Genomic DNA, 27,511 nt, shown 5'->3' with positions numbered 1-27,511 from the left:
AGAGGTTGTCCAGCTCCGGGCTGTCCAATGGAACTTCCTACAATGGTGGAAATGCCCTATGTGCGATATTCAGTACAACAGCCAGATGTGGCTACAAAGCATTTGATATGTGGTGAGTGTCGGTTAAGCATCTGACTCGATTTCAGCTCAGGTCATGATCAGCATGGAGCCTGTTTGGAATTCTCTCTCCCTCTCTTTCTCTCTGTCCCTCCCCAGCTTATGCACGTGCTCCGTCTCTCAAAATAAATAAATACACTTAAGAAAATAAATAAATAGCCCCATATGGTTAGTGGCTATCGTATTGGCCAGCACAGGTCTGGTGGAACTACCTAGCATGGAGGTTGGGAAAAAAAAAAAAAACAATGATAGCTCTTTTTCTTAGGTCCTAATTATGTGCAGGCTGACTTAGCCTCATGTGTTGTTATACTTTTACGTTCATGGTTTTACAGATAAGAAAATTGAGCCTTAATCGAGTTTCACTCTGTAGTTAAGAAATCAGTTTGCTTTAAAAAAGAAAAGGAAAAAGAAAAGAGAAAAGAAAAGAAAAAAGAAGAGAAGGAAAAGAAAAAAGGAAAGGAAAGAAAGGAAAGGAAGGAAAGGAAAGGAAAGGAAAGGAAAGGAAAGGAAAGGAAAGGAAGGAAAGGGAAGGAAAGGAAAGGAAAGGAAAGGAAAGGAAAGGAAGGAAAGGGAAGGAAAGGAAAGGAAAGGAAAGGAAAGGAAAGGAAAGGAAAGGAAAGGAAGGAAAGGGAAGGAAAGGAAAGGAAAGGGAAGGAAAGGAAAGGAAAGGAAAGGAAAGGAAAGGAAAGGAAGGAAAGGGAAGGAAAGGAAAGGAAAGGAAAGGAAAGGAAGGAAAGGGAAGGAAAGGAAAGGAAAGGAAAGGAAAGGAAAGGAAAGGAAAGGAAAGGAAAGGAAAGGAAGGAAAGGGAAGGAAAGGAAAGGAAAGGAAAGGAAAGGAAAGGAAAGGAAAGGAAGGAAAGGAAAGGAAAGGAAGGAAAGGGAAGGAAAGGAAAGGAAAGGAAAGGAAAGGAAAGGAAAGGAAGGAAAGGGAAGGAAAGGAAGGAAAGGGAAGGAAAGGAAAGGAAAGGAAAGGAAAGGAAGGAAAGGGAAGGAAAGGAAAGGAAAGGAAAGGAAAGGAAAGGAAAGGAAAGGAAGGAAAGGGAAGGAAAGGAAAGGAAAGGGAAGGAAAGGAAAGGAAAGGAAAGGAAAGGAAAGGAAAGGAAAGGAAAGGGAAAGAAAGGAGAAAGAAACCACCTTGCTTTAGATTCCTTGCTCTTCCCCTTACTGGCTGTGTGACTATATGAGCAAACGACTTGTTTCTCTGTTCCCCCAGTTTCCGCATCTGCAAAATGGGTTCAATAATAGCACTTAATCTTTGTGAAGATTAAGTTAGTTGATATGTTGAAAAGCCCTTGGACCAGGTGTGGCATCTAGTAAGCACTCCAAAGATTCATTCACTCAGGAAGTATTTATTGAAACCTTGGTGAGTGCCTTTGGGGCTAGGGATACAACAGTGAACCAAACAACACTTCTCTCTCCCAGAATCACAAGTTAGTACAAGGCAGGATCGGAACCCAGGCCTCACTAATTCCAAACCCCAAGCTGATTATTAAACCACAGCATGTCTCATAGTTAAGGTGGCTGAAAAGAAAATATATAAAGATGTCTTCTCTTGGGCTTGACTATTAACAGAATGAGCCACATCACCAAATAGGGATCAGGAATGTTGGGCTGTGATAAGTTGGTCCTGGCTAATTATCCTCCATAGTCTTCTGGATCCAGTCTACATATTTGCAGACCTTGGTATAGACACCAGGCTTTCTGGTGACAGCACATGGATCCTGGCCCCAGGAGATAATGCCTTGAAGAGACCCGTCACAGACCAGAGGGCCCCCAGAGTCACCCTGGGTATGGAGAGAGAGAAACCAGTCACAAAGAGGGGGAGGGTGGCCATAGGGGAGGGACAGGATTGGGCATGATGTTAGGGATGGTGTTGGGATTGGGGTGGAGGTTTAGGATGGGGTTGGCAAGAGAATTGGGGATGCGGTTGGAGATATGGATAGCAATAAAAATGGGTGAGGGTTGGAAATGGGTTGGGGAGTGGTTGGGGCTGGAGTTGGGGGTGGGAATGGGGACAGAGCTGGGGATCCACACAGAGGTTAGAAATAGGAACTAGGGGTGGAGAGAGATTGAGGGTTGCAGGGAGGGGAGACTGGGTTAGGGTTGGGGATGAGATTGGGATGTAGTTGAAGAGGCAGATGAGGTGGGAGATGGACACGGGGATGTGGCTGGAGACCCAGGCCCTGCCCCCTGACCTGGCAGGAGTCTTTGCCCTCTTCCCGAACACTGGCACACACCATGGTGTCTGTGATATTGCCGGGATAGGCGTTCTCACACTCTTCGTGCTTAATGATGGTGATGTTGGCACATCGCAAGGTATGGGGCAGGTGCACTGTGGAAACGGCATGAAGGGGTGTGGACAATGAGAGCCCCCAGTCCCCTTCCCCATGCTACAGAGCCTGCTCTGGACCCAAGGACCTTGCTCTGCCCCCACCCCACACCCAGGTCCTGTTCTTGCTGGCAGCCAGCTCATCTCTCTGCACTGGTAACACTACTGAGTAAATTTATGATGCCAGTTGTTCCAAATACACGATCTCTGATCCAGCCCTGGTAGGTGGGTGTAATTATCCACATTGTATAGAGAAGAAAACCAAGGTTCAGCGAGGTGAAGCCACTTGCCTGAGGCCCCACAACTAGCAGGTTGTGGATCTGGCAATGTGCACCATCATGTCTGTCTGACTCCAAGGCCCCGACTTTTGTCTCCCTCCTCCCCAACCCTTCCTTATCCCACCACTGACACCCCCAGGAACGCCCCTCTTGCACTCTCGTACTCTATGACTCTCCCCTCTGCAGGTTCCTCTGGTTCCCCCTGTCCCTCTGTCCTCCCACACGCCCCCTTCTGTGTCGCCCTCTGGAGCCCCTACACTGGGGGCTGGACGTCGTGCCCCAGCCAGAAATGAGGCAGCGGGTGCCAGCAGTGACACAGCGTGACGACAGCGTGAGTGGTCGCACGGCCCGGGTGATGAAGGCCGCTGTCGTCATCTTCACCAGCATGATGTCATTGCGGTGGTCTTTGTTGGGGAGGCTGTTGTTGAAGTCTGGGTGGGGGAAGGACTCGGTGGCCGTTCGGGTCTGCTCACAGCCATCCCGCCGCTGGAGGTTGTGCTCCCCCAGGTGAACTAAGTATCGGCTGAGGTGGGAGAGATGGTGTCAGAGGTGGAAGGTCAGGAAGAGAGGCAGGAGACAGGAGGTGAGGGGACACAGAGGGGAAGGGGAAGGGTTGAGCGCAACTGAGAGAAGAAAGCAACAAAGCTCCACTCGCAACTTCATCCCCATTTCCCACCGAAGCCTCCTTCGAAACCATAACCCCACTCGGCCCCCACCCCCTTCCCAACACCTCCCATCCTTCCGTCCTGTCTCAGCTCTGTGTCCATCTTCAATGCTCATGCCACCCCACCCGTGCCCGTCTCCGACCCCATGCCCATTCTCCCCATCCCCAAGCCCCTCTCCAACCATCTCTCCATCTCCAGCCCCCTGCCGGCCCGCCCCAGCCCCCGCACCCACGGCTTGCGGCAGTGAGCTGCTGTCAGGAGCCATTTGGGAGCGATGAGCGTCGCCCCACAGAGCAGCCGTGTCTTCTGGAACAGAGCCACCTGCCAGGGCTGGGAATGAGGAGAGCACTCATACCCCTTGATGATCCTGGTCTCTCCCCCTACATGCCCTGGAGGGGAGTGAGGGCAAAAGACGGGCTCAGGCAGAAGTGGGGGTGGAGAGAACAGAGAGGGGGTGGGCGGTGTGGGCCCCAGCCCTGTGTCCTGCTGAGAGGCACTGTCTGGATGGGCCAGATATTAAATGATTGAACTGCTTCCATACTGATTGGTCAGTAGCTACTGTTCTGGGCTCTTTGAGTATCTCCCCAGCTACCCTGGCCCTTCCCCTGGGACCCTCCTTGACCTCTCCCCATTTTGGCATCTAAAGGGATTATGTCTGGCCTGGCAAGGGGCATTTGGGACCTCATTATGGCTCATATACCCATTTAGATCTTCTACGGATTGTTCTGTATTTTGAGTATCAGCCCGTCAATATCCAGACATAGAGGGCTGAGAGATCTTAAAGATTTGAGAAGGAGGCCCCTGCCCTCCCCCATTTCCCACATACCTGTTACCAGAGCAAGAATGATTAATCGCAGAATCATCATGGCCTGGAGAGGGGAAGGGCAGGCCCCAGGTTCTTCTGGGAACAAGAAGGGACAAGGGGCCAAATCACTTTATGGGGAGACTAGGGCGGGATTGGTTCATGTTGTCTCCTCCTCCCCTTCCCTGCTCTGGCTCCCCCCAGGGAGAAGCAACGGGGTTTGAGGAACCCCCAAGTTCTCACAGCATCCCAGCCTCCAAACCTTTAAAATAAATCTTTGAGGGGTGCATGGGTGGCTCAGTGGGTTAAGCCTCTGACTTTGGCTCAGGTCATGATCTCATGGTTCATGAGTTTGAGTCCCACGGACAGGCTCTGTCAGTGCAGAGCCTGCTTGGGATACTCTCTTTCTCTCTGCCCCTTCTCCCTCCCCCCCGCCCTGCTCTCTCAAAATAAATAATAAATAAACTTAAAAAAAAATAAATCTTTGGTATCAAAGGTGGCCTTAGAGGGGACTGATATCAGCTTAAAGCTTCTGGCAGCCAAAGAGAATATGGCAATTGCTGGGAGGGGCTTTGACTTTGGGGCAAGCGATTGGCCGGCTCCGTTTTAAGTCAGCCATGGTACCTGTGAGATGCTTTGGGGTGAATGTTTTCCTTCTTGCACACCTGAGACCTGGCCAGGCCCCAGCAGCTTGGGACAGGTGAATAAAAGGAACCAGCGTCATTTAGCATCCACCGCAGGGGGATATGGGCCCGTATAGCAGGGAGCTCAGCCTGGGACTGTGTTTTAGCCTTGTCTTTCTGAATGCCTGCCCCTTTGAAGGACAGGCAGATAGAGCTGGGCTGGGCTGGTCAGGGGAGAGGCCAGTGCCCTCAGCTGCCCTGGCCAGCAGGGGGAGGGGTGGAGGCTGGACTCAGCTATCAAAGTAGGGATCAGAGACACAGAGAGAGGCAGAGAGCACCCACCCAAGCCTAGAAGGACAGAGCAGAGGGAGAAAGGGTGCAGAGGTAGAGGAGGCCAGGCACGCTGCATGGGGGGGGCGGTTGTGCCCTTCCCTCCCCGACTCACAGGCTCTGGGGCTGGGGCTCTGGGTGGCCGGTGGTGGTAGTGGTGGTGTAGGCAGCTGTGGCGGTTTGGATCAGAGGCAGGTTGGGTCAGAGCATCAGGCACCAGGCAGGTGGCAGACGCGGGGTGGCCAGGATGACTAGGCCTCCTAAGCCCTGCCTTGTTGCCCTGGGGGTGGTGTGTGTGTGTGTGTGTGTATGTGCGTGCGTGCGTGCCTGCCTCTGTCACCTCTCCAAGCCCCTCTTCTCTCTGCTTTTCTCTGTTTCTCAGACTTGTCTGCATCCTTCTTCGTCAGGGTGAATCTGTCCCTCTTTGTCTCTGCCGTTTCCTGCCTCTCTGTAATTCTCTGTCATTTTTCTCTTTGCCTCTCTGGGCTTGTGCCTTTCTGTCTCTTTGTCTTTCTGTCTCTGTCTCTCTCTCAGTCTCTCCCTGCATGACTCTTTTAACTCTTTATCGTTCTTTGTGTCTCTCCGTCTCTGGCTCCCTATACCTCCTTCTCTCTCTCCCCCCTCCACCTCGGTTTCCCAGTCCCTCTCTCTCTCCTGTCCCTTCTCCTCCCTCCCCACAGCCCAAGCCCAGATGGGCCTCTGGCCTCCTCAGGGCCCTCCTTTCTCCATTCCAAGGAGAGGGGAAACTGGGGTGTCACAGAGGTGGGGCCACTGCCAGCCGAAGGGGCAGGCCGGGAGGGTGGGGGAGGCAGGTTGGGGCCTGTGGGAGTCGAGGCCCAGGAAAGGGAGTCAGCCCTCTGCAAGGCCTCAGCCCCTAGCATTCCTCTGGGGCTTTGTTTCTGCCACCCACCCTCCCCTCCGCTCCCCTCTCCTGCCTCCGCCCCTACCCCCCCCAGCACCCTGTTCCCCGCCCCCCCCTCCAAATCCAGCTGTGACACTTACTCGCTGTGTGACTTAGGTCCAATGACTTCCGACTCGGAGCCACCTCAATATCCTGTCTGCCGATCCCTCTATCTCCCGGCTGGCTCCTTATCAGTTAGATCTCCTGCTTCCGTCCTGCCTCCTCTCTCCTCTCTCCCCTAACCAGAAGTGGGGCAAGACGACCGGGTATGGGTTCTGAAGGCAGCCAGGCCTGGCCTCAAACCCCGGCTCTGCCTCTTCCTACCACAGTGACGTGAGCCAAGGGACTCCACCCCGGTGAGGCTCAGTTTCTTCATCTAGGAGATGGGGGGACAGCCCTGCCTTGGGGTGATTGGGATGAGGACTCCGGGACAGTCGAGCACAGCAGGCACTCAGCAAGTATTCCTATGCTGTCACCATCACCCCGCACTCTCCTACCCCCAAATTCCCTTTCCATTCACTGGGCAGAAGCTCTCTTTTTACCTCCTGGACGGTGGTGAAGACAGAACCCAAGGGGTGGGCAGGACTATCTTAAGACCTAGTCTGGGTCCTCTTGCTTTCCAAGGCCACACCCCACCTTCCATCATCACAGACATAGTAAAACGAACCCACATCCCACATTAAATGTAACGTGTGCTTGGGGCACCTGGGTGGCTCAGTCGGTTAAGTGTCCGACTTCGGTTCAGGTCCTGATCTCGCGGTTCGTGAGTTCGAGCCCCACGTTGAGCTCTGTGCTGACAGCTCAGGGCCTGGAGCCTGCTTCTGATTCTGTGTCTCCCTCCCCTCAGCTCCTCCCCTGCTCACACTCTCATCTCAAAAATAAAGATTAAAAAAAAAATTTTAAATTAAATATAACATGTGCTCAACAGCTCCAGCAAAGCCAACTTGGAATCCGCTACATAGAAGAATGTTAAGTTTTATAGACATTTAATTAAATGGTCATGAATTTTGATTTTGTGATTTTCATTTGGCATTCTTGGGCCAATAATTTTCCCCCCTTCAGGTCCTTCATGGGCACTGTTCCTAAAGTGCTGGGTGGAGAAAAAAAAAAAAAAGCCCTTATTTTTATTGTTATAAGTAAACTTTGCTACTCCATTCCTGTGTGGCTCCTAAGGGAAAACCCTCACCCTCTGTGGTCTCTATTCCTACAGTTGTGGGTAGAGGACTTGATGAACCTCCTTCCTGTGTCAACCAGCATGGGGGCATCAAACAGACAGACACATCTCTTCCTCCAGTTATATTTATTCCAGGTAGTCACTCATTCCTTTCTCCCCCAACCATGGGTCTTAAAAGGGCTGGCTGGAGTTGGAGTTCTGGGAAGAAAATCCCCAGAGCAAGAAGGATGGGAGCCAGAGTGATAATGGGGGGCGGTGTTGGTGCTCTGAGGCTCACTCAGTGTACCACCCAACCTGAGGGGTGGAGGTGGAGGGAGCAGGCTAGTTGTTCCTCATGACCATCCGGATCCAGTCCACATATTTGCAAATGTTGGTGTAGACTCCTGGGATGCCTTTTTGCCCACAAGGCTCCACAGTTCCCCAGGACACCAGACCTTGAAGGACTCCTCCACACACCAGGGGTCCTCCAGAGTCACCCTGGAATACAGAAGGAGAAGGAGCACTGAATAAATAAGGAAGAAATCCTGTTCCCATTTTCTTTTTCCCGACTCCCAAGTCCATTCCCAGGCCTTGAAGACAGTGGGTCCGCGCTTGGTTATCAGAGAGAAGAGCGTTACTCCTTTCCTGAGATCAAGAGCAATGACTGACCAGTAGGGAAGAGTACCCTGTGCCTAAGGGGCCAATCCCAGGGAAGGCAGGACTCCATAACAGGTGGTGGTGATGGGGGGGTATCTCTCAAGGGGAATGGTTAGAGCTCTGGCCAATGAGTGAAGAGAGTATATTCAGTGACCAATCCCAGCGAAGGAGGTGGAAACCATAAGCGTTCTATAGAGGACAACTGGCACGGGCCCTGACCAATGAGGGAAAGAGCTCAACCACCAGTGACCAATCCCAGCAAAGGAAGGCGGGAGCTATAAAAGTTCTCTCAGGGACAAAGGCTAGGAAGCCCTAGCCAGCAGAGGGTGGCATCCTCCAACCTGAAGGACCCAAGAGGGCAAGGTAGTGGAATTGGAGGGCAGGAGAGTCCACCAGGCTCCTTTCCCACCTCCATCCTAGATTCTCTCACTCTCTGACCTGGGCCAGCACCAACTGGAGGATGGTATGGGGAGAGACAACCAGTTACACTCCTGAGTTCTAAATCCCTGCCAGCTCTTGGCTTTCCCCATCTTTCTTTGTCTCTTCCTGTCCCTCTCCTATGCTCTTCCCATGTCTCCTTCTCTGTTCCCTGCTTTCCTCTATCCTCCATCACCTAGCTCTTGCTGCTGTATCCTGCGGCCTCCCCTTCTTTCTGACCACGCCTCTCTCCCCCATCTCCCTGCTCTGTCTCCTACTTCCTGTCCCGGGGTGACCGTGCATAGCCTGCATTCACTCACCTGGCAGGCATCCGCCCCATCAGCGCCGCTGGCACACACCATGTTGTCCGTGATTTTCCCGGGGAACAGAGCCTGGCAGGCAGCACTGGAAACGATGGAGACATTGAGGCATTGGAGCAGGTCCGGGAATGGTTCTGGGGGTGAAAGATAGAAGCTGCATTGTTCCCCAAAGCTTCCCATTTGGGGGCCACATCCTTCCACCAAAGGAAGCCAAATATAAGTCTATACTCTGCCCTCTTCCTGCGACTCTCCACAACAATCCTCAAACTTCTAGATTTCAGATTTATGACTTCACTTCATAGTGACCCTTGCCCCAGTTCATTGACACAAGTCCCCCTCTCCTTTAACCTATGACTCTGAGTGCCATAACTCAAGACACCTTTTGTCCCTCCAACCCCAGAAACAGTGAATCCGGACTTTTCTCCTTAAATTCCCCATGCAGTGCCCTTTGACCTTCAATCTTATTATACTTAGATCCCAACTTGACCTCATGTTCCCTCTCTGTCTCCAGACCCCACATTTCTTGTCTTCTCTTAAACGTCCAAACTCAGCTCTAAACCACTGTTCCAAACTCCAAAGTGACTTCTGATCCTAGTTTATTTGACCCCAGACTCCATGACCCCTAACCTCTAAGGCTTTCAATCCCAGACCAGCAATCCCTGATTGAATCTCAGTTTCTAGCCTCAGATTGTGGCCAGCTTGTGCAACATCTGGATCCCATGTCCTCAACTCTACAATGACTTCTAACACCAGAGTCTCGGACCCATGACCCAAGGTCCTATTTACCCGTGCCTTTTGCTCCAGTCTGATGATCGCTGCCATCACTCTGGCCTCTAATCACATCCCTGACCTATGGCTTCTGACTCCATACCCAACCCGTTAACCACTTTGACTCCCAAGACCCCTGGTCCACCATGATCTCTGACCCCAAACCACAATCCCCATGTTTGACCCTTGATCCATCCTTCTGTTGGGATGACTCCTGATCTCTCGTCCTCCACCCCAGACTTTGCCCGTTCTGAGCCCTGACCCTGAGGCTCCCTTACTCCCTGGCTGATTGGTGATGCCCCAGCCTGAGATGTGGCACTTGGTGCCAGCCGCTGCACAGGTGGTGGGCAGGGGCAGGAGCTGGACGCTGCGGGTCAAGCGGACGGGTGTGCCCAGTCGCAGGAGCCGGAGGTCATTGTCATGGCTGTGCCTGGCTCTCTGGTAGCCGGGGTGGGTCACGGAGAAGCCGCTGCGTCGGATCTGCTCCGTCCAGTCCAGACGGCTAAGACTGTGCTCCCCCAGGCGCACCCAGTACCTGCTGGGGGGGGGGGGGTCAAGGTGGCTCAGCGGGGGGGCAGTGGACCCCTGGCTCCCAGACCCTCCAGCCTTTCTCTGCTGCTTTGCACCTCAGTGTCAGTCCTCCCTCCCTCACACGCTTGTTCTGTCTCTCTGTCTCTCGTCTCTATCACTATCTTTCCATTGCCTGCATTTGCCTACTTCTCCTCCCCGAGTCCCTGCATCTCTGTCCCTTTCTGAGTCTCTTAGCCAGGGCAAGCACATCCATCCTTCATGCTTGCTGCTCTGTTCCCACCACCTAGAGGCTGCCTGGGCTGTTAGCACTGTCAGCTGAAGGAACGCATGAGTAATGAGTGGACTCTCTCTGTTCTGTCCCTAATCAATCTGCCTCTTCGTCTTTGAAAGTTCCCTTTTGAAAAAACCTCAGAGCTTCAGACCTAGAAAGTGCAATCTCCTCATTTCACAGATGGGACTGCTGAGACCCAGAGAAGATGCCCAGACTGGGTCAGGGAATAGCTGGGGTGGTGACAGATGTCATGTGGGAAAGAAGGGGAACACGAGGAAATGGGAGCGGGTAGATGAGCAGGTTCCAGGACCCCTCATGCCACCCACACTACCCGCCCCACCCAGCCCCACCCCAGACCCATTGTTGCAGAAGTCCTACTCTTTGTCTAACCTCAGAACCTTTTGTTGCAAGACCATTTCCTTACTCCTTGGCACCCCCATCTCCTACCCTGAGGGTTCTCCTCCCCATCACCTTTCCTCTGCCCACCCCTGGAAGAGACCACACCCAGACAGGGGCTTACCTGCCACTGCAGTGAGCAGCTGTGAGGACCCATCTGCGGCCAGTGAGGACCCCCCCACAACGCAGACTGGTACCCTCAAACAGCCCTACTTGCCAAGGCTGTGAGTGACGGGCACACTCCTTGCCTTTAATAATCTTCTCCGTGGCCGGTTGGCTGAGCCCTGAGGACAGGGGTGTGGGCCAAAGAGATGGGGTCAGAGATCTAGAGATTGGGGCTCAGAGACAGGAAGAGACATGCAGAGATGAAGACACAGACACGTAAGAGAGAGAGAGACCCTGAGAGAGAGTCAGAGACAGGGAGACACAGACCCAGGGACAAATACAAAAAGACCCAGCGATGCCCAGAGACACAGAGAGGAAGAGAAAGAGAAAAAGACAGAGAGATGCCTAAAGATAGGAGGGAGACAGGGGCGCCTGGGTGGCTCAGTCGCTGAAGCATCTGACTCTTGGTTTTCGGAATCTCAGGTCATGATCTCACAGTTTTGTGAGCTGGAGCCCTGCATCAGGCTCTGTGCACAGAGCCAGCTTGGGATTCTCTGTCCCCCTCTCTCTCTGCCCCTCTCCCACTTGTACTGTCTCTGTCTCTAAATCAATCAATCAATCAATCAATCTTTAAAAAAAAATAGGAGTGAGACAGAGACAGACAAGCACAGAGATAGAAAAGACAGAGGCATAGTGACAGGAAGACACAGAGAAGGTATAGATCAAAAGACAGAGGTGGCAGGGCCCCCAAGAGCTGGAGGTGAGTGGAGACATAGAGGCAGTCCCCTCCCCTCCTCAGTGCCAGACTGGGGATCAGACCTGGAGGGGGAGATCGGAGGGCCCCTTGTCAGGGAGGAAGGGCTTCCCGCCCCGCTGGGGAACTCACCAGAAACACACAGGAGCCACAGGATGCTGGAGCCCAGGGTGAGCCACCTCCAGGTCCTGGGAAACGTTGGGGAATCTCAGAGATGGCCCTTTCCCTGTCAACCTGCCCCTCTCTTTGCCCACCCTGCCTGCCTGCCAGCAGCTCCAGGAAGACAGGATGCCTGCCCATCCCCCACTCTGCCCATCTCGGGTGGGGAGGGGAGGTCACCTCATTGGTGACCACCTGCCCCCTCTTCACCTTGTCCCGCTGCTTGCTGGGGCCTCCATGTAGCTGTCACAGTTCCAGCCTGTCTGCCTCTGCTATCTGTCTGTCCACCACCTGCCTGTCCTGTCATCCACTGGCCACCCCGCCAGTCAACTCTCCCACTGTCCACCTGGCTTCTCAGCCACCTGTCATGCTGCCCCACCTGTCCCCCTCCTTCTGTCTGTCTGCCCCAGACAGGCAGCTGACACAGCTTTTAACTCTCTTTGTTCCAGCCCATGCAATTTCCGGGTTGAGGGAAGGGGACCAGGAAGACTTGGGGTGGGGCGCCCTCTCTAATCCCGCAGAAAATCTTCTCAGCTAATGGCACCTAATTGAGCTTTACAACTAAATGGGGAAAGGGGGGCTGGGCCCAGAATGGCTCTAGGGGGAAAGACCCGGCCCCACTCCTTTTCCCCTTCTCTCCGAGCCAGTGCCCAGACCCATGACTGAAGGTGACCTGGGAATTGGGTTCTAATCCTCATTCCTAGTGAGGAAGTCTCAGGGAGGGTGGGGCCCTCCCCCCCTCCTGCGGTGTGCAGGGAAGAGGCAGGAGGGTGAGTGTTTAAGAGCACTGGAGAGTGGAAGGGAGAGGCTGGGAAAGCCAGAGCTGAGAGAGCCCAGACTGAGAAGAGAAGGAAGGGATTTCGAAATAGATGATCAGAGACTGAAGAGGTTTCCAAGCTGGGTTCTGCAGAGTCTGATTCTAACTGAATTTTTTAAATGCACGGTCGACCCTCTTCCCTGTGAAGCCCACTTTTCCTATCTGCATGTGGCCGATTTATCTAATTACATGAAAGTTATTTTTTTTTTTTTCTCTTGCGTGAGGGCTTCCACTGGGAAAGAAAGAGAAAACAGGGGACCGAGAGAGAGCCAGGGACAGGACAGTCTGTGCTGGTTCATCTGAGTTTTTGCTTCACCTGTGAGGGAGGAAGGGAGAGAGAGAGAAAGAGACAGACACTCAGAGGGGAGGAAGTTGAGAGGGAAGGTGGTCAGAGGCAGAGGGAGTGTGAGGAAACAGAAGACCCTCCCCCTTTACTCCTGCCTTTCAGTCCATCACCTTCTGTCCGGTCTTGGATCTCTTTCCTTCTCTGATTTCATAATCACAAATCTTCAGCTTTTACTTTCTTTTTTTTTTAAGTTTATTAAAAAATTTTTAAATTTTATTTAGTTTGAGAGAGAGAGAGAGAGAGAGAGAGAGAGCATGAACAGTGGAGGAACAGAGAGAGGAAGGGAGAGAATCCCAAGCAGGCTCTGCACTGTCAGCCCCATTGTGGGGCTTGAACCCATGAATCTCGAGATCATGACCTGAGCCGAAATCAAGAGTCACATGCTCCACCGACTGAGGCAGCCAGGCGCCCCACAAATCTTCAGCTTTTGATTTGTTTTGAGACAAATCACCTAACTGAATCCCTCTCTATTTCTGGATTTCTGGAGGGTTGGGTTTATTGAGGTGCAATTTACATGGAATAAAATTCACCCTTAGCTCCAGTCAGGGGCTGCCCTCCAGAACACGTACGAGCATGGTCGAGTTCCATGGCTTTTCAAGAGAAGCTGAAAATCCAGATTTATGGTGGGACGTTTTCTGATTTTCAAATATTGGCAAGAAAACAAAGCGTCTAAATCCCACTCTCTGTGTCTTCTTTTCTCTTTCTGCCTTTATTTTTTAATTTATTTTTTAAAAATGTTTACTTATTTTTGAAACAGAGAGTGCCAGCAGGGGAAGGCAGAGAGAGAGGGGGACAGAGGATCCCAAGCAGGCTCCTGGCTGACAGCAGAGAGCTCATGAACCATGAAATCATGACCTGAGCTAAAGTTGGACACTCAACTGACTGAGTGACCCAGGCGCACCCTGCCTTGACTTTTTTTTTTTTTTTTAAATAAAGCTCACATAACATAAAATCCAGTGCCTGAACCATTTTAAAGTCCACACTTCAGTGAGGTCCACCACACTCAAAACACTGTGTAACAATCACCACAATTTAATTCCAGGACATTTTCATCAGCCCCAGAAGAGACTCTATCTCCATTAGGCTGATGTCCATCACATGATGAATGGATTAATAAAATGTGGTCTATCCATACTCTGGAGTATTATTCAGTCATAAAAAGGAGAGATACACTACCACTGGCTACAACGTGGATGAACATTAAAAACACTATGCTTGGGGCACCTGGTTGGCTCAATCCGTTAAGTGGCCGACTTTGGCTCAGGTCATGATCTCATCGCTCGTGAGTTCAAGCCCTGCGTCGGGCTCTGGGTTGACAGCTCAGAGCCTGGAGCCTGCTTCCGATTCTGTGTCTCCCTCTCTCTCTGCCCCTCTCCTGCTCATGCTGAGTCTCTCTCTCTCTCTCAAAAATAAATAAACCTTTAAAAAGAAAGAAAAAAGAAAACACTACACTAGCTGAAAGACGTCCATCACAAAGGCCACGTATTATATGACACTATGTATACGAACATCCAGAACAGGCTCACCCGTAGAGACACAAAGCAGATTAATGGTGCTGGAGCTGCACGGAGTGGGGAGTGGCTTCTCGGTGGTTCTCTTTTGACACAGACTTGCAGACTTGTGGCTTCTGGAAAAAGCCAATCCCTTCTTTTGCAGCTGGAGGCTCAAAGAGGGCACGGACTGGCTTGCAGCTTCACACTCACACCTCTCGCACTCAGGGAAAGCTCGGAGCCCCTTTGCCACCTCCTCCAGAGAGCCCACAGTGCTCTCAAGTCCCAAGCTCCACGTTTTCCTCATGGGCACCGTGGTAAACTCAATATGAAGGCTATTCCCTAGAGAGAACGCGGCCACCCTGACACCTGGGGAGAGGGCCCACAACATGGAGACCGTCGTAGACGTGGAAACAGAGGCGGGACTAGATAATGTCACTTGCCCACGGCCACATGGTTGGCAAGTACCAGAACCAGAGTTTGAACCCAGCCAGCTGGCTCCAGAGCCCCTATCCAAACATAAGAATGAACAAATGAATGGCTAACTGAACGAGTACAGGTGTGAACAGAGGAATGTATGAATGGTCCTACAGGCTTCAAAGAAGAAGGATAGCTTTTGGAATCATACACACGGCTGAAAGCTCAGCTCATGCCATGACTCCCTGGGGATCATCATCAGGCTCTGGTTTGACCTCAGTTTGTTCATCTGAAAAATGGGGCTAGGAGGAAGCTACCTGTCTACATACTGCTCCCCCTTTTTATAATGTCTATTTTTTGGAGAGAGAGACCACATTTGCACCCACAAGATGGGGAGGGGCAGAGAGAGACTGGGATCTGGAGGATCGGAAGTGGGCTCTACGCTGACAGCAGAGAGCCTGACTCAGGGCTTGAACTCATGAACCTTGAGATCATGATCTGAACCGACATCAAGAGTCAGACGTTTAACCAACTGAACCACCCAAGGGCCCCATACCATTTCTTGTTGGGATCATCAAACAAGGCAACGAAAATGGGTGAGGATATCAGCTACGTTGAGTTGAGACACCATCGTAATTGGCTTTCCCGGTTCATTTCTTTCTGAAGAAGGAATTTTCAAAGCTGACTTAGATGACAGAACCTTTTTTTCTCAGCTGTGAAGCACTATCAGCTACAACTTGGTGCTTTGTCTTTTGTCTCTGTCTGTACACCTCTCTCTCTCCTTCTATCTCTCTGCCCCGTTCACTCGTTCATTCATTCATGCCTGCAGGCATGCATTCACTCAACAAACGTTTTGAGATGCCCTGTGAGCCTGACCCTCTGCTGGGTGATCCTGGGAGCACAGAGTTTCATCAGCACCAGCAGCCCCCACCCCTCCTTCGCCTGCTCTGTTCTCTTCCATCATTCCTGGCAAAACTTATCCACAGAGATCTACTCACTGCCTGCCCTGGACGGCCGCGGTGGTCTTTGGGTCTCCAGAGTCCTTCCACATTGAGCAATCTTGGTCTCCTGGTCCTCACCTTACTCGCCTTCAGGCAGCCTTCCACATGGTCTGCTGCTCCCTCCTTCATGCATTTCTGGTTTCCTTCTACTTTCTGTCTCTCGGACATGAATAGGCCTTTTTTCCTCTCCTGGTGTCTTTACAAATAAGGGTGTTCCCAGGGCCAGTCCTCAGCCTTGTCCTCTGCACTGACGACATACGCTGGACAGTTTCACCTGTCACCTGGGGCAGGATGGCTCTTTAGTCTCTCCCTGGCTTCAAGCCTGTGCATCCAACAGCCTCCTGGATGACCCAAACCCAGGTCCCCCACTGTCTCACCACCCTATTTTCAGACGCTACTCCCTTGGCCTTGTGGTGGCTTCCCCCCTCCCCCTCCCAACTAGTCCTCTGGTCTGGACCCTTGAGACACTGATTCTTCCTAAGACCCGTCCTTCTTCTGAGACATCCCATCCCAGTACTGCCTCCACAGGTAACTTCCTCCCAGCTCCCTGGCTCTGACATCTGCCTCTGAAAGTCTGGCCCTCTGCAGCTATTGGCATCTTGCATGCCCCTGGGCCCACATCACATGCCTCTCGTGAGCTCAGCATCTTCCCCCTGGTTTTCCAAGGGTGGGGAGAACACCACACGCCAATTCGCTAGGCTGAATTCACATACTCTCCTCCTCTTTCCCCCTCCTTAGCCCTGGCCCTCCATTGTCCCACTCTCTCCAGCCTCAGCTCAGGCCTCAAACCCCCCTCCCTGGACCCTCACCCTAGCCTCCTACCTGGATTCCCTCCTTCTGGGCTCCCTCCCCTACCCCCCACCCCCACCCCTAGTCCGTGGACAGCCCCGTAAGGGTCTTTCTACATCCAGCCTGTTCCTTCTCTTCTGCCACACCCCTCCCACACCTCCCTGGATTATATTTGGTTTTCTTTCCGATTCCTGGCACAGAGCTTTAAAATCTCTGGAATTTCCTGAGTGGTTAGAGGTAAGGAGTATCATAGGAGTGTTATTCCTAATAAGACACTTAGCATTTTTTTTCTTTATGTTTATTTTTGAGAGAGAGACAGAGGGTGAATGGGGGAGGAGCAGAGAGAGAGAGGGAGACACAGAATCTGAAGCGGGCTCCAGGCTCTGAGCTGTCAGCACAGAGCCCCATGTGGGGCTGGAACTCACCAACTGTGAGATCATGACCTGAGCCAAACTGAGCCACCCAGGCGCTCCCATAATAAGACACTTTAAAAAAAAAAATTTTTTTTTTAACGTTTATTTATTTTTGAGATAGAGAGAGAGACAGAGCATGAACGGGGGAGGAGCAGAGAGAGAGGGAGACACAGAATCGGAAGCAGCCTCCAGGCTCTGAGCCATCAGCCCAGAGCCCGACGCGGGGCTCGAACTCACGGACCGCGAGATCGTGACCTGAGCTGAAGTCGGACGCCCAACCGACTGAGCCACCCAGGCGCCCCAAGACACTTTTAACCCTACCAGAATTTATGCTACTTGGCTGACTGTTGGAGGAAAATGCAGCCTGGTTACCAGGGGAACCAACAACTTGGGTTGGAACTTTCAGGCACCCCTCCCCCACTGCCCTGGCTGGGGCGAAGCACACAGACAGGTCGGGGTGCAGATGTGCCAGCCCAGGGCCACTTGAAGGAAGCCCCCCATCCCACGCCTCTGTTCCTGAATGCCAACTATGGAAACTCCTGACTTGGGTTGGTTAAGTCTACAACAGGTGCAAATCCCAAGCAGCACAGCTCAAAACGCACACTCACCAGCAGGCACAGGACAGCACAGCACGAGGAGAAAGACTCTGTGGGGGTGGTCATCTAGACTCCTGTTCACAGCACCAGTTGTGGTCACCCCACGGAGGCAGGCTGGACTCTTTTGATGTGTGTGTGACATCGTCAGTCTTGACATGCAGACCAACTTTCAGATGGGGGAGTCCATCCCGTTTCTGTGGGGGGTGGGGGGGCTACCTTATCCTTCCATTATCTCTCTTCCAAAAATCCTGACCTGGGTCTCCCGTCCTTTCCACCCTCCCGCAGCCTGTCTGCTTCTCTTGCCTTATCATTGACATTGACCCCTTAGAATGGAAGCTTGGGCTTATATGCCCTTTGCCTCCATTGATACTGTGATTGGTGGTAAGAAATATATTTTGGGTCTTAGTCTCCTTCTGGCACAGGGTTCCTAAAACTCCTGTAATTCCTAAGTAAGGAAAGCGATGACGATGTCTTTTGTCATGTGAATGGGTGACTTTTGGAAGCTGCCAATAAATGGGAGGGAAGAGGGGCTGGAGGTAGGATCAATCACCAATGGACATTGAGTTAACCAATCAGGCCTATGCAGTGAAGCCTCCATAAACACCCAAAAAGATGGGGCTGGGACGGTTTTCAGATTGGTGAAGCCGTGTGGAGACAGTGAAGCACCCAGAGAGGGCAAGGAAGCTCCACAGCCCTTCCCATGTATCTTGTCCTACGTATTTCTCCCATCCGGCTGTTCCTGAGTTTTATCCTTTCACAGTAAACCAGTAGTCAAGTAAGTAAAGTGCTTCTCTGAGTTCTGTGAGCCGCTCTAGCAAATTGATCAAACTCCAGGAGGAGGTCGTGGAAACCTTCAATCTATATAGCAGCTTGGCCAGAAGCACGGGTAACAACTTGGACTTTCAACTGGCGTCTGAAAGGTCGGTAGTGGGGGAGGGGGGGCGGGTCTTGTAGGACTGAGTCCTTAACCTCCAGGTAGATAGTGTAGTTAGTGTAATTACATCGAATTGTGCGGCTCCTGGGTGGCTCAGTCCGTTAAGCGTCCGACTTCGGCTCAGGTCATGATCTCATGGTTGGTGGGTTCTAGCCCCGTGTGGGGCTCTGTGCAGCTCAGAGCCTGGAGCTTGCTTTAGATTGTGTCTCCTCTCTCTCTGCACCTCCCCTGCTCATACTCTGTCTCTCAAAAATAAAAACATTAAAAAAATCAAAAATTAGGTTGAATTGGTGTGGGAGAATTGCCTGGTGGTGTTGGGGAACCCCACCCCCACACGTTGGGATTGGGTGTGGAGACTAATATCCCTATTAGGCAGGGAAGCCCAACCTAATCCCTTATTAAAGGCCTCCTAGTAGGGGCAGTGGCTAAGCTTGGCCAGGACGCTTCAGACTAGGGAAATTCTTAGCCTAGGTCTAGTTTAGGAGCTGACATCTCCCTTCCTGGGACCTCGGGAGGAGAAAAAGAAGTCTTGATGTGCCCCAGGCCACTAGTCTTGATGTGCCCCAGGCCAGTGCGGGGGCGGGGGATGCGTAGGAAGCATAGACATCCCTCCCGTCAGAAGACTGTCAGTTTCTTCTCCAGTCTTTTCCACGCCCCTCCCTCACAAGCCCCAGCTTTCCAAATCCCTCCAGCACAGGATCCCATTGTTATTACAATTTCCCTGAGCAAAAATAGGAAGAGGAGGGCGTGGCCACAAAATCCCTGGAGAGGGAAGGAGGGCGGAGGGATGCCTGAGAAACCTGGCCACCTGGCTGGCCAACTGAATTAAGGTATTGCTGGCAGTCAGAATCTCCAGCTCAGGTATGTCATTATTTTCTGTTCCACAGGAAGGATTTGGGCGGCCACCTCCCGTTCTCCCAAATCCCCAGCTGTTACCCAAGGCAGGCTGCTTTGGCTCTGGGGCCTTGGAGACAAATTGTCATAACAATTTTGTCAATGAGAGCAAGGATAATACTAATGAGGGCACCACTTAGTAAACACTTGCTTAGTGCCAGGTGTTCTGAGGGCTCTTCATGTATTAATGCAATTAATCCTCCCAAGAGCCCTGTGAAGTAAGTGCCTTTTTTTTTTTTTTTTTAATGTATTAATAGGGATGCCTGGGTAGCTCAGTCAGTTAAGCGTCCAGCTCTTGGTTTTGGCTCAGGTCATGATCTCACACTTCATGGATTCGAGCCCCCGCATCGGGCTCTGGGCTGACAGTGCAGAGCCTGGTTGGTATTCCCCCTCTTTCTTTCTCTCTCAAAAATAAATAAATGAACATTCAAAAAAGCCATTAATATATTTAGATAGTTCTAAAGCCTCAGGTGGGGAGACTTGAATCTGTTGGTGGCACAATGCTGTGAGTGATCTGTACAAGTCCCTCTTTTGTTTTCCTTACTGGCTTATTCCCTGTCTCCCTCCCCTTCTGCTCTTGTCCTTACCCTTGTATATCTGCTATTATCTTTGTTACAGTATATCCTTTGCTATTGTTTTTATTTGTTGTGTATCTACTGCTACTATCTTTTGTTGTGTATCCTTTGCTACCTTTATTAATGTGTGCCTTCTGCTATTGCATTTATTATCGCATAGCTTTTTTTAAACGTTTTTATTTATTTCTGAGAGAGAGAGAGACAGAGAGAGAGAGAAGTCACAAATGGGGGAGGGGCAGAGAGAGAGACACACACACATACACAGAATCCCAAGCAGGCTCCAGACTCCAAGCTGTCAGAGCCTGATACAGGGCTCGAACCCACGAACCATGAGATCGTGACCTGAGCCGAAGTTGAACACTCAACCGACTGAGCCACCCAGGCGCCCCTGTTTGCTTTTTTTTTTTTTTTAATGTCACCATCATTCCCCAGACCATCTTATTTTTTTAAAGTTTATTTCTTTATTTTGAGAGCGGGAGAGAGTCTGTGTGCATGCGGGGAAGGCGGAGAATGAGAGGGGAGAGAGAATCCCAAGCAGACTCTACACTGCCAGGGAAGAGCCCTACATGGGGCTCAAACTCACAAAGCACGAGACCATAAGCTGAGCCGAGATCAAGAGTCAGATTCTTTTTTTTTTTTTTTTTTTTTTTTTTATTTTTGGGACAGAGAGAGACAGAGCATGAAAGGGGGAGGGGCAGAGAGAGAGGGAGACACAGAATCGGAAACAGGCTCCAGGCTCTGAGCCATCAGCCCAGAGCCCGACGCGGGGCTCGAACTCACGGACCGCGAGATCGTGACCTGGCTGAAGTCGGAGGCTTAACCGACTGCGCCACCCAGGCGCCCCCAAGAGTCAGATTCTTAACCAGCCACGCAGGTGCCCTGAGACGATTTAAAATAGCAACTCTGGGGTGCCTGGCTGGTTCAGTCAGCAGAGCCTGTAACTCTTGATCTCAGGGTTGGAAGTTCAAGCCCCATGTTGGGCACAGAGCTTACATTAAAAAATAATAAAATAGCAACTCCACTCACTCTCCCAACGCCAACATTCCCTATCCTTCATCTCTGCTTCATTTTTGCCATGGTTCACATTGCCACTTGTCCGTCTGTCTCCTTATTTATTTAGTCTCTCTGCAAAGAATGCAAGCTCTACAGAGCAGCAGTTTTACCCAATTCACGCTTTATCAGCTATGTCTGCAACAGTGCCTGGCTTCTGAGAAGTACCAGTATTTGTTAAATAAATAAAGCTGTATTTACCAACACCCAAGAGAATGCCTGCACATGGTCGGCACTGGATAAATGCTGAAAAAAGTACCTGAATGCAACACTTTTCTGTCGTTGCTGTCGTTGTTTTAAGTAAGCTCTACACCCAATGTGGGGCTTGAACATAGGACCCTGAGATTAAGAGCCACATGCTCTGCTAACTGGAGCCAGCCAGGAGCCCCAAATGCAACAATTTTTGGACCCTGCAAATTTGGGGGTTGTTGACACCCTAAGGTGATATTTGATAGGGAACCATGCAAAGAATCATAGTGGAAGTGCTTGAAATTTATAATAACAATGCTAGGAGGAAAGATGAGAAGCCCCATTTACAGACAAAAAAACAGAGAGGCAGTGAGTTTTAAGACTTGCTCAAATCAGGGACTCAGTGACTTGGGCATGTAACCACTGCGTATTGGGGTCACCGAGGATGAAGGTGCTTGTGGGGGAGATAAAAGAACAATACCCGACAGACAACACGGTCCAGGTGTGGAAGCCCCTCAGGGCCCTGAACCCCAAAACTCTAGTCTAGTGTGCTGTTGATCTTTAGCGAGCAAGGGGATTCAGAGACAGGGGATACTGGCAAAATATGGGATGTAGGTAGGGATGGGACATTTGGGAGACCCAAAACTATGTGAGAATGAACCATTATGAGGATGCAATATTAGCTGTGCTATGATTAATCATTCAGATGTGCCTAGAAAATTGTTGGGGCAGAAGATTCTGAGTCCAAGAGAATATTTCTTTTTTAAAATTTTTTAAAAAATGTTTATTTTTGAGGGAGAGAGAGAGACAGCGTGCAAGCAGGGGAGGGGCAGAGAGAGGGAGACACAGAATCCGAAGCAGCTTCCAGACTCCAGGCTGTCAGCACAGAGCCCCACGCGGGGCTCGAACCCACGGACCGTGAGATCGTGACCTGAGCCAAAGTGGGGCACTTAACTGACTGAGCCACCCAGGTGCCCCAAGAGAATATTTTCAAGATGAAATGTCACAGGAGTCTAGAACCTTCTTGGGCACCAAACACAGAAGTGTCTAGAATGTTGGTAGTCAGGAAATACGTGAAGGGGTTTGGCACGATGTCAAGGAAGTTCCATTCATGGGACATAGAGTATTGTTGAGATGAGTCAATGAATGTATTTAAGGGTATTCCACAGACAGAACATTCAGATGGCTATCTGGGATTCTGTTGAAACAGTGGGAGTCCTGGAACATTGGGTTGAGATATTGAGGGTACTGAGGTATTTCAGGATGCAGTATGTGGGAGACCATGATATCGGAAGTGACTGAATGCTTCTGAAACACGAAATGTTGGCCGGGATCAGAGGTTCTGAGAATACGGATCACTGGTTCAAGTGGAACTTTGGGAGGGGCAGAGAAGGGCTGGGCCAATGGAGTGAGGAGGGTGCAGAGGGAGGGAGGGAGGGAGGAAGAAGGCAGGTGAGCCAACTCAGCTTTTACTGTGGGCCCTTCCCCTTCGTCCGTTTCCACTCTTGGGTTCTGTGTTTTTGAATCGTTTCTCGGATCCACACAACATATTGAGAGACTCGAGTATAGACACCAGGCCGGTTGGGCTGCCCGCATGGGAAGTCTCCCCAGGAGATGATGCCATGGAGTGTTCCATTACAGATCAGGGGGCCCCCGGAGTCGCCCTGAGTGGGGGAAGAGAGAGAAGGGGGGTCCTTGGTGGAGGCAAACAAAGGCACAGGTGGGGACATATGGGAGAGAGTGAAAGATGGACACACACGCAGAGCAGAGATAACGAGAGACAGGACACAGACAGGGCTAGAGAGAAACAGGAAGACGAGAAGACAACCAGAGAGGAGAGTGACAGCAAAAGAGACACAAAGAGAAAGGTGGAGCTAGATGGACCCTGAGACCAAGAACAAGAGAGAGACTTCTCTCTCCACATTTTTCTCTGCTCTTCAGTCTTGTTAGAGTGGTTACACCTTACCTCAAAACCCACCCTTGGTTCTCTGCTACCAACCCCACCTTGTGCCCACCCCCCCACACCGTGCTGCCCCCCAGCCCTGCTATGGCTTTATGGCTCCTTGGTGCCATCTCACTATTGGGCAAACTCACCCACATCTGGGTATGGTTATGTAGAGCGTGTACTCTCACTTCTCCCTACTGGACCCAAGACACTCCTCATTGATCAATCAAGGCACACGCCATCTTTCCCACTAAACCAAAACTCAATCTCAGAAGCCTCCTCTACCGGATGTAAGTTTTGCTTTTTTGTGCTTAGTGGAGGTTTTTGCCCAGGTAGTACCCATTTCCTCCCATTTTGATAACTGCCCCCTGATTTTCTCTTTTGGGGAACAGCCCCTCCCTGGCCCACACAGTCAGTCACGTAACAGACTCGGTCCATCAGAGAATCCCACAGCTCTGGTCAGAGTGAAGGCTCAGGACACATGACTTAAGTCAGCCTAGTGAGAATCATGCTCAAGATATTTATGTAAACAGGGGCGCTGGGGTGGCTCAGTCAGTTAAACATCTGACTTCGGCTCAGATCATGATCTCATGGTTTGTGGGTTCGAGCCCCACGTCGGGCTCTGTGCTGGCAGCTTGGAGCCTGGAGCCCGCCTCAGATTCTGTGTCTCCCTCTCTCTCTGACCCTCCCCCACTCATGCTCTGTTTCTCTCTCAAAAATAGATAAACATTTTAAAAAAGGATGTTTAGGTAAACACTTGGAAAACTTTTTCTGATCGAGTTGCTTAGGAGGGTGAGATGTGAGCCCAAAGCTGCTGGGAATAGCTTAACTGAGGATGAAGACAAAAACAGAAGAGAGAAGAGCTGAAATGAAGAGAGACAGCATTTTAAACACATTATTTGTGCACCGGGATCCATCCGTGCCTGAAGCAAGACACCCCTGGACTTTGCGGTTACAAAAGCCAGTGTGTCTTGCTTTTAAGCTGGTTTGAGTTGGGTTTCTCTCGCAACTGAAACAACACCAACCTTTATGCATCTCAACACAGGGATCTGGGCAGCCAATGCCAGTCAAAGCCGAGGCTTAAGATGAATTATAGTCTCCAGTCACCGGTACTTCTCTTTTTATCTCGACCCTCTATGCTAGGGGACATGTCCTCTTAAAACACTGGTTCCCCCAAGGCTAAAATGAAGCTCTCCCCCCCGAAGCTGTCCCTGCCTTCATTCTGGCTTCCCATCTTGGCCCATGGCAACCTCCCCGCCCCCTTGCCCCATGCCGTTCTCACCTCACAGGAGTCCTTGCCACCCTCTTCTGTGCCAGCACACAGCATGTTGGGTGTGATCTTCCCCGGGTAGACCTGATGACACTCCTCATCTGAGCGAAGCTGGATGTTGGCACATTGTAAGGTTGGGGGGTAACTCACTGGGAAGGAGAGAGAGGAAGGTCTAAGGATGTCTGTCTCAGCCAGGCTACAGGGTGGGAGTTAAACAGGAGAGTCGGTAGAAAATGGATGCAAAGAGGAAGATGGGGAACAGATGGGATATGTATCTGGGGTAAGGGATGGAGGAGACAGGTGTGGAGAGAAATGGGGCAGAGGAGGTGGAGGCCAACAAGAGGGGAAGATTCGAGAATGAAGGAAAGTGGGAAGAGACATAAAAGGGAGAGGAGAAGAGGGATAGTGACTTGTGGTGAGAGACAGAAGATTGGGGGTGAGGAAACAAGGGGACGGAAAGCCATGTGGAGACAGATGGCAGATGGGGGAGAAAGAGGGAAAGGAGACAGGGAAGAAGCCAGGGCACTGCTAAGGAGATGCAAAGGGCCCTTGATGCTATGAAGATCAGTTTTATATTCATGCACATGTAACTTAAACACAAAGGATACACCTACACGTCCTTACATTTAACAAGTACATACCTGCCAATATATCAAATGCATTAAGTGACAATTTATTTAAATATATTTAGGTATAATTTGTCTAATACATAGTTTATATGTAAATGTATTTAAATAAATACATAACATAGAACTTATGATCTAAAAAAAATCAACCTACATGATAATTTTCATATTTGGATACAAACGTGTAATGTGTTGTATTTATATAAATATATCATACATGTAATATATAACACATATTACAATATCTATGTTTTTATTAATATATATATTTATATAAAGGATATAGAAGTTTATATATCTGATCTGTAACATTCTATAAAATATATAACTTCATGTATATTTATATAAAGGATATGTAACATAACTTTATACATATTTATAAATGTATATATATTTATATAAGGATATAACTATATAATCTATGACATATGTAACATATAACTTTATATTTATAAATGGACATTTGTATAAAGGAGATATATATAACATGTTAACTTATTTATAAATGTATATGTATTCATATAAAGGATATATAACATATATTATATATCATATTACTATACGTGTATTGTTTTATATATATAAAGGAATCCTCCTCCAACCTTCCCTCCCTTTTCTGCCCGGTTTACCCAGCCACTGACACCTCAGGCCACCTGTTGACGGTGCATACCCTGGGGGCTGGTGGTGGTGCCCCAGCCAGACACCCGACAGCAGGTGCCAGCAGGGAGGCAGTCTTGGGAGAGGGGCACAACACGGATGTGGTTCGTGAGCTGGACCGGTGAATGCAGCTCCAGAAGCATGATGTCGTGGTCATGCTTCAGGTGGGTGGGGCTGATCTGGTATTGAGGGTGGGGGATAGAGCGGACTACCTCCCTCACCTGCTCTCCGGCCTCCACACGCCCCAGGGCATGCTTGCCCAGGTAAACTCTGTACCCTCTGTGGGTGCAGGAAGGGGGTGATTAGAGAGGTTAAGCCCGTCTCCACCACCTTCCTCCTCTCCAAACATCTCCTTCCACATCCTCAACTCCAGTCCCATTCAAATCCTCTTTCTGGACTTCATTTCCAGTCCCAAACCCCAACCCTAACTCTGACTTCATCCTCAATCCAGATCCACCCACCCCCTCACCACCCCAGTCCTGTTCTCATCCCTACCCTCATGCGCCCCTGACCCCACATACTCCTTCAGACAGTGTGCTGCAGTGAGGACCCATTTGGGGTCAACAAGGACTCCCCCACAGAGCAGCCGCTTTTGCACCAGTAGGGCTGCCTGCCAGGGCTGAGAGTGGGGGCGGCAGGTGTAGCCCCCCGGGAGAAACCCGCTGGTCCCATTAGTGCCGTTGAGAATCTTGGGATACTCCTGAGAGATACCTGGTGAAGAAGAGAAAATGTTAGGGAATTGGGGTTCAGGGGGAGAAGGAGGCCTTGGGCTTGGGGAGAGGGTCAGAATTTTGCTCTGGGTGACCAGGAATTGATGATTCATTTGTTGGCCTCTGGGAGTTGCCAGCTTCCATGTAGTGGAGAGGAGTCAGGGCAAAGAGGTGATGATGTCCTTTTCTGTATAAGTGCTAACTCCACTGGGGGCTCACAGAGTTCATGGAACAAGCCTGACTTTCTCCCCACCTGCGTCTTCCCATCCCACCATGGAGACTGACCTATAGATCTACCTAGGCAGTAAGTATGTACCCATCCATCCATCCATCCATCCTTTCAACACGTATTTACCAGGTGCCTCTATGACTTTAAATAAAACCCATAGCCTAACCACTTTCAAATTCAAAGTTTGCAGGACTCTGTATCATCTGACTCTTACCAGCCTCTTTGGCCCCATCTCCCATCTTTCCTCTTCACACACTCTGTTCCAGACTTGTGGACCCATTCTCCAGACACACAATACCCTCTGAATTTGCTGCTGCTTCATTCTGGACAGTTCTTTCTCTAGACCTGTGCTGTTCGATATGGTAGCTGCTAGCCACATGTGGATATTTACATTTAGATTCATTAAAATGAAATACATTCAATTCTTCAACCACACCCGTTACAGTTGAAATGCTCAAGAGCCCCACATGGCCAGTGTCCACCATAGTGGACAGGGCATATACAGGACATCACATATATGAAATATTCTATTTGATGGCACTCAGAATCTACAGGCTACATGTCTGTGTCCTTCTTGACTCTGAGAGCTCAGTTCAGTTCAAACATTACCTCCTCGGGGGCCATCCCAGACTCCTGGCCACCTGGTCTAATATTGCCCCTCCTAGCCCCCCAGTCACACCCTATTACATTCACCCAGTTGATTCCCATCAGAGCCATGATCACTATTCATTTCTCTCTCTATTTGTTTACATTTATGTGGGTTTTTTATTTTAATCTCTACAATTTGACTATAAGGTCCATTGATAACAGGCACCTTAACTGCTTTATTCAGAGCTATATCCCCAGGACCAAGCACAGTGTCTGGCACATAGTAGGTGTTCACTCAATAAGTGTTGTGTGCTAGGCACTATGCCCAGCATTGGAGACATAGCAATCAACAATGGGAAAGTCCAATCCTAAATGTGCCACTTTCTGGCTGGGTGATGC

At 50.5% G+C, this 27,511-nt stretch overlaps 3 protein-coding genes across 4 annotated transcripts; all 3 read right to left on the bottom strand.

The window, feature by feature from the left end:
• Positions 1–1,730: 1,730 nt before the first annotated feature.
• On the bottom strand, positions 1,731–4,282 carry KLK11 (kallikrein related peptidase 11). The gene is made up of 5 exons (XM_042970445.1): positions 4,216–4,282; positions 3,622–3,778; positions 2,982–3,247; positions 2,313–2,449; positions 1,731–1,901 (listed from the first exon to the last, which is right to left on the bottom strand). The coding sequence occupies exons 1-5, from the start codon at positions 4,253–4,255 to the stop codon at positions 1,749–1,751; spliced, it is 753 nt and encodes a 250-aa protein (XP_042826379.1). The 5' UTR covers positions 4,256–4,282; the 3' UTR covers positions 1,731–1,748.
• Positions 4,283–7,338: 3,056 nt separating this feature from the next.
• On the bottom strand, positions 7,339–16,489 carry KLK12 (kallikrein related peptidase 12). Of its 2 annotated transcripts, none has more exons than XM_015539383.2 (7): positions 16,470–16,489; positions 15,645–15,928; positions 11,550–11,605; positions 10,683–10,842; positions 9,639–9,898; positions 8,593–8,726; positions 7,339–7,696 (listed from the first exon to the last, which is right to left on the bottom strand). In XM_015539383.2, exons 2-7 carry the CDS (start codon positions 15,695–15,697, stop codon positions 7,541–7,543), a joined length of 819 nt encoding a protein of 272 aa, XP_015394869.1. In that variant the 5' UTR covers positions 15,698–15,928; positions 16,470–16,489; the 3' UTR covers positions 7,339–7,540. The 2 variants fall into 2 exon arrangements, with proteins under 2 accessions (XP_015394869.1, XP_015394874.1); XM_015539388.2 differs by having other exon boundaries at positions 9,639–9,895.
• Positions 16,490–22,037: 5,548 nt separating this feature from the next.
• Positions 22,038–26,568, bottom strand: KLK13 (kallikrein related peptidase 13). Its single transcript, XM_007074203.2, has 4 exons — positions 26,107–26,568; positions 25,599–25,864; positions 24,315–24,451; positions 22,038–22,751 (listed from the first exon to the last, which is right to left on the bottom strand). Exons 1-4 carry the CDS (start codon positions 26,406–26,408, stop codon positions 22,557–22,559), a joined length of 900 nt encoding a protein of 299 aa, XP_007074265.1. The 5' UTR covers positions 26,409–26,568; the 3' UTR covers positions 22,038–22,556.
• Between the last annotated feature and the right edge of the window lie 943 nt (positions 26,569–27,511).

The sequence above is a fragment of the Panthera tigris genome, chromosome E2 (assembly GCF_018350195.1).
Source record: "Panthera tigris isolate Pti1 chromosome E2, P.tigris_Pti1_mat1.1, whole genome shotgun sequence".
Classification (NCBI taxonomy): Eukaryota; Metazoa; Chordata; class Mammalia; order Carnivora; family Felidae; genus Panthera; species Panthera tigris.
This window is presented reverse-complemented; position numbering and strand designations above follow the sequence as displayed.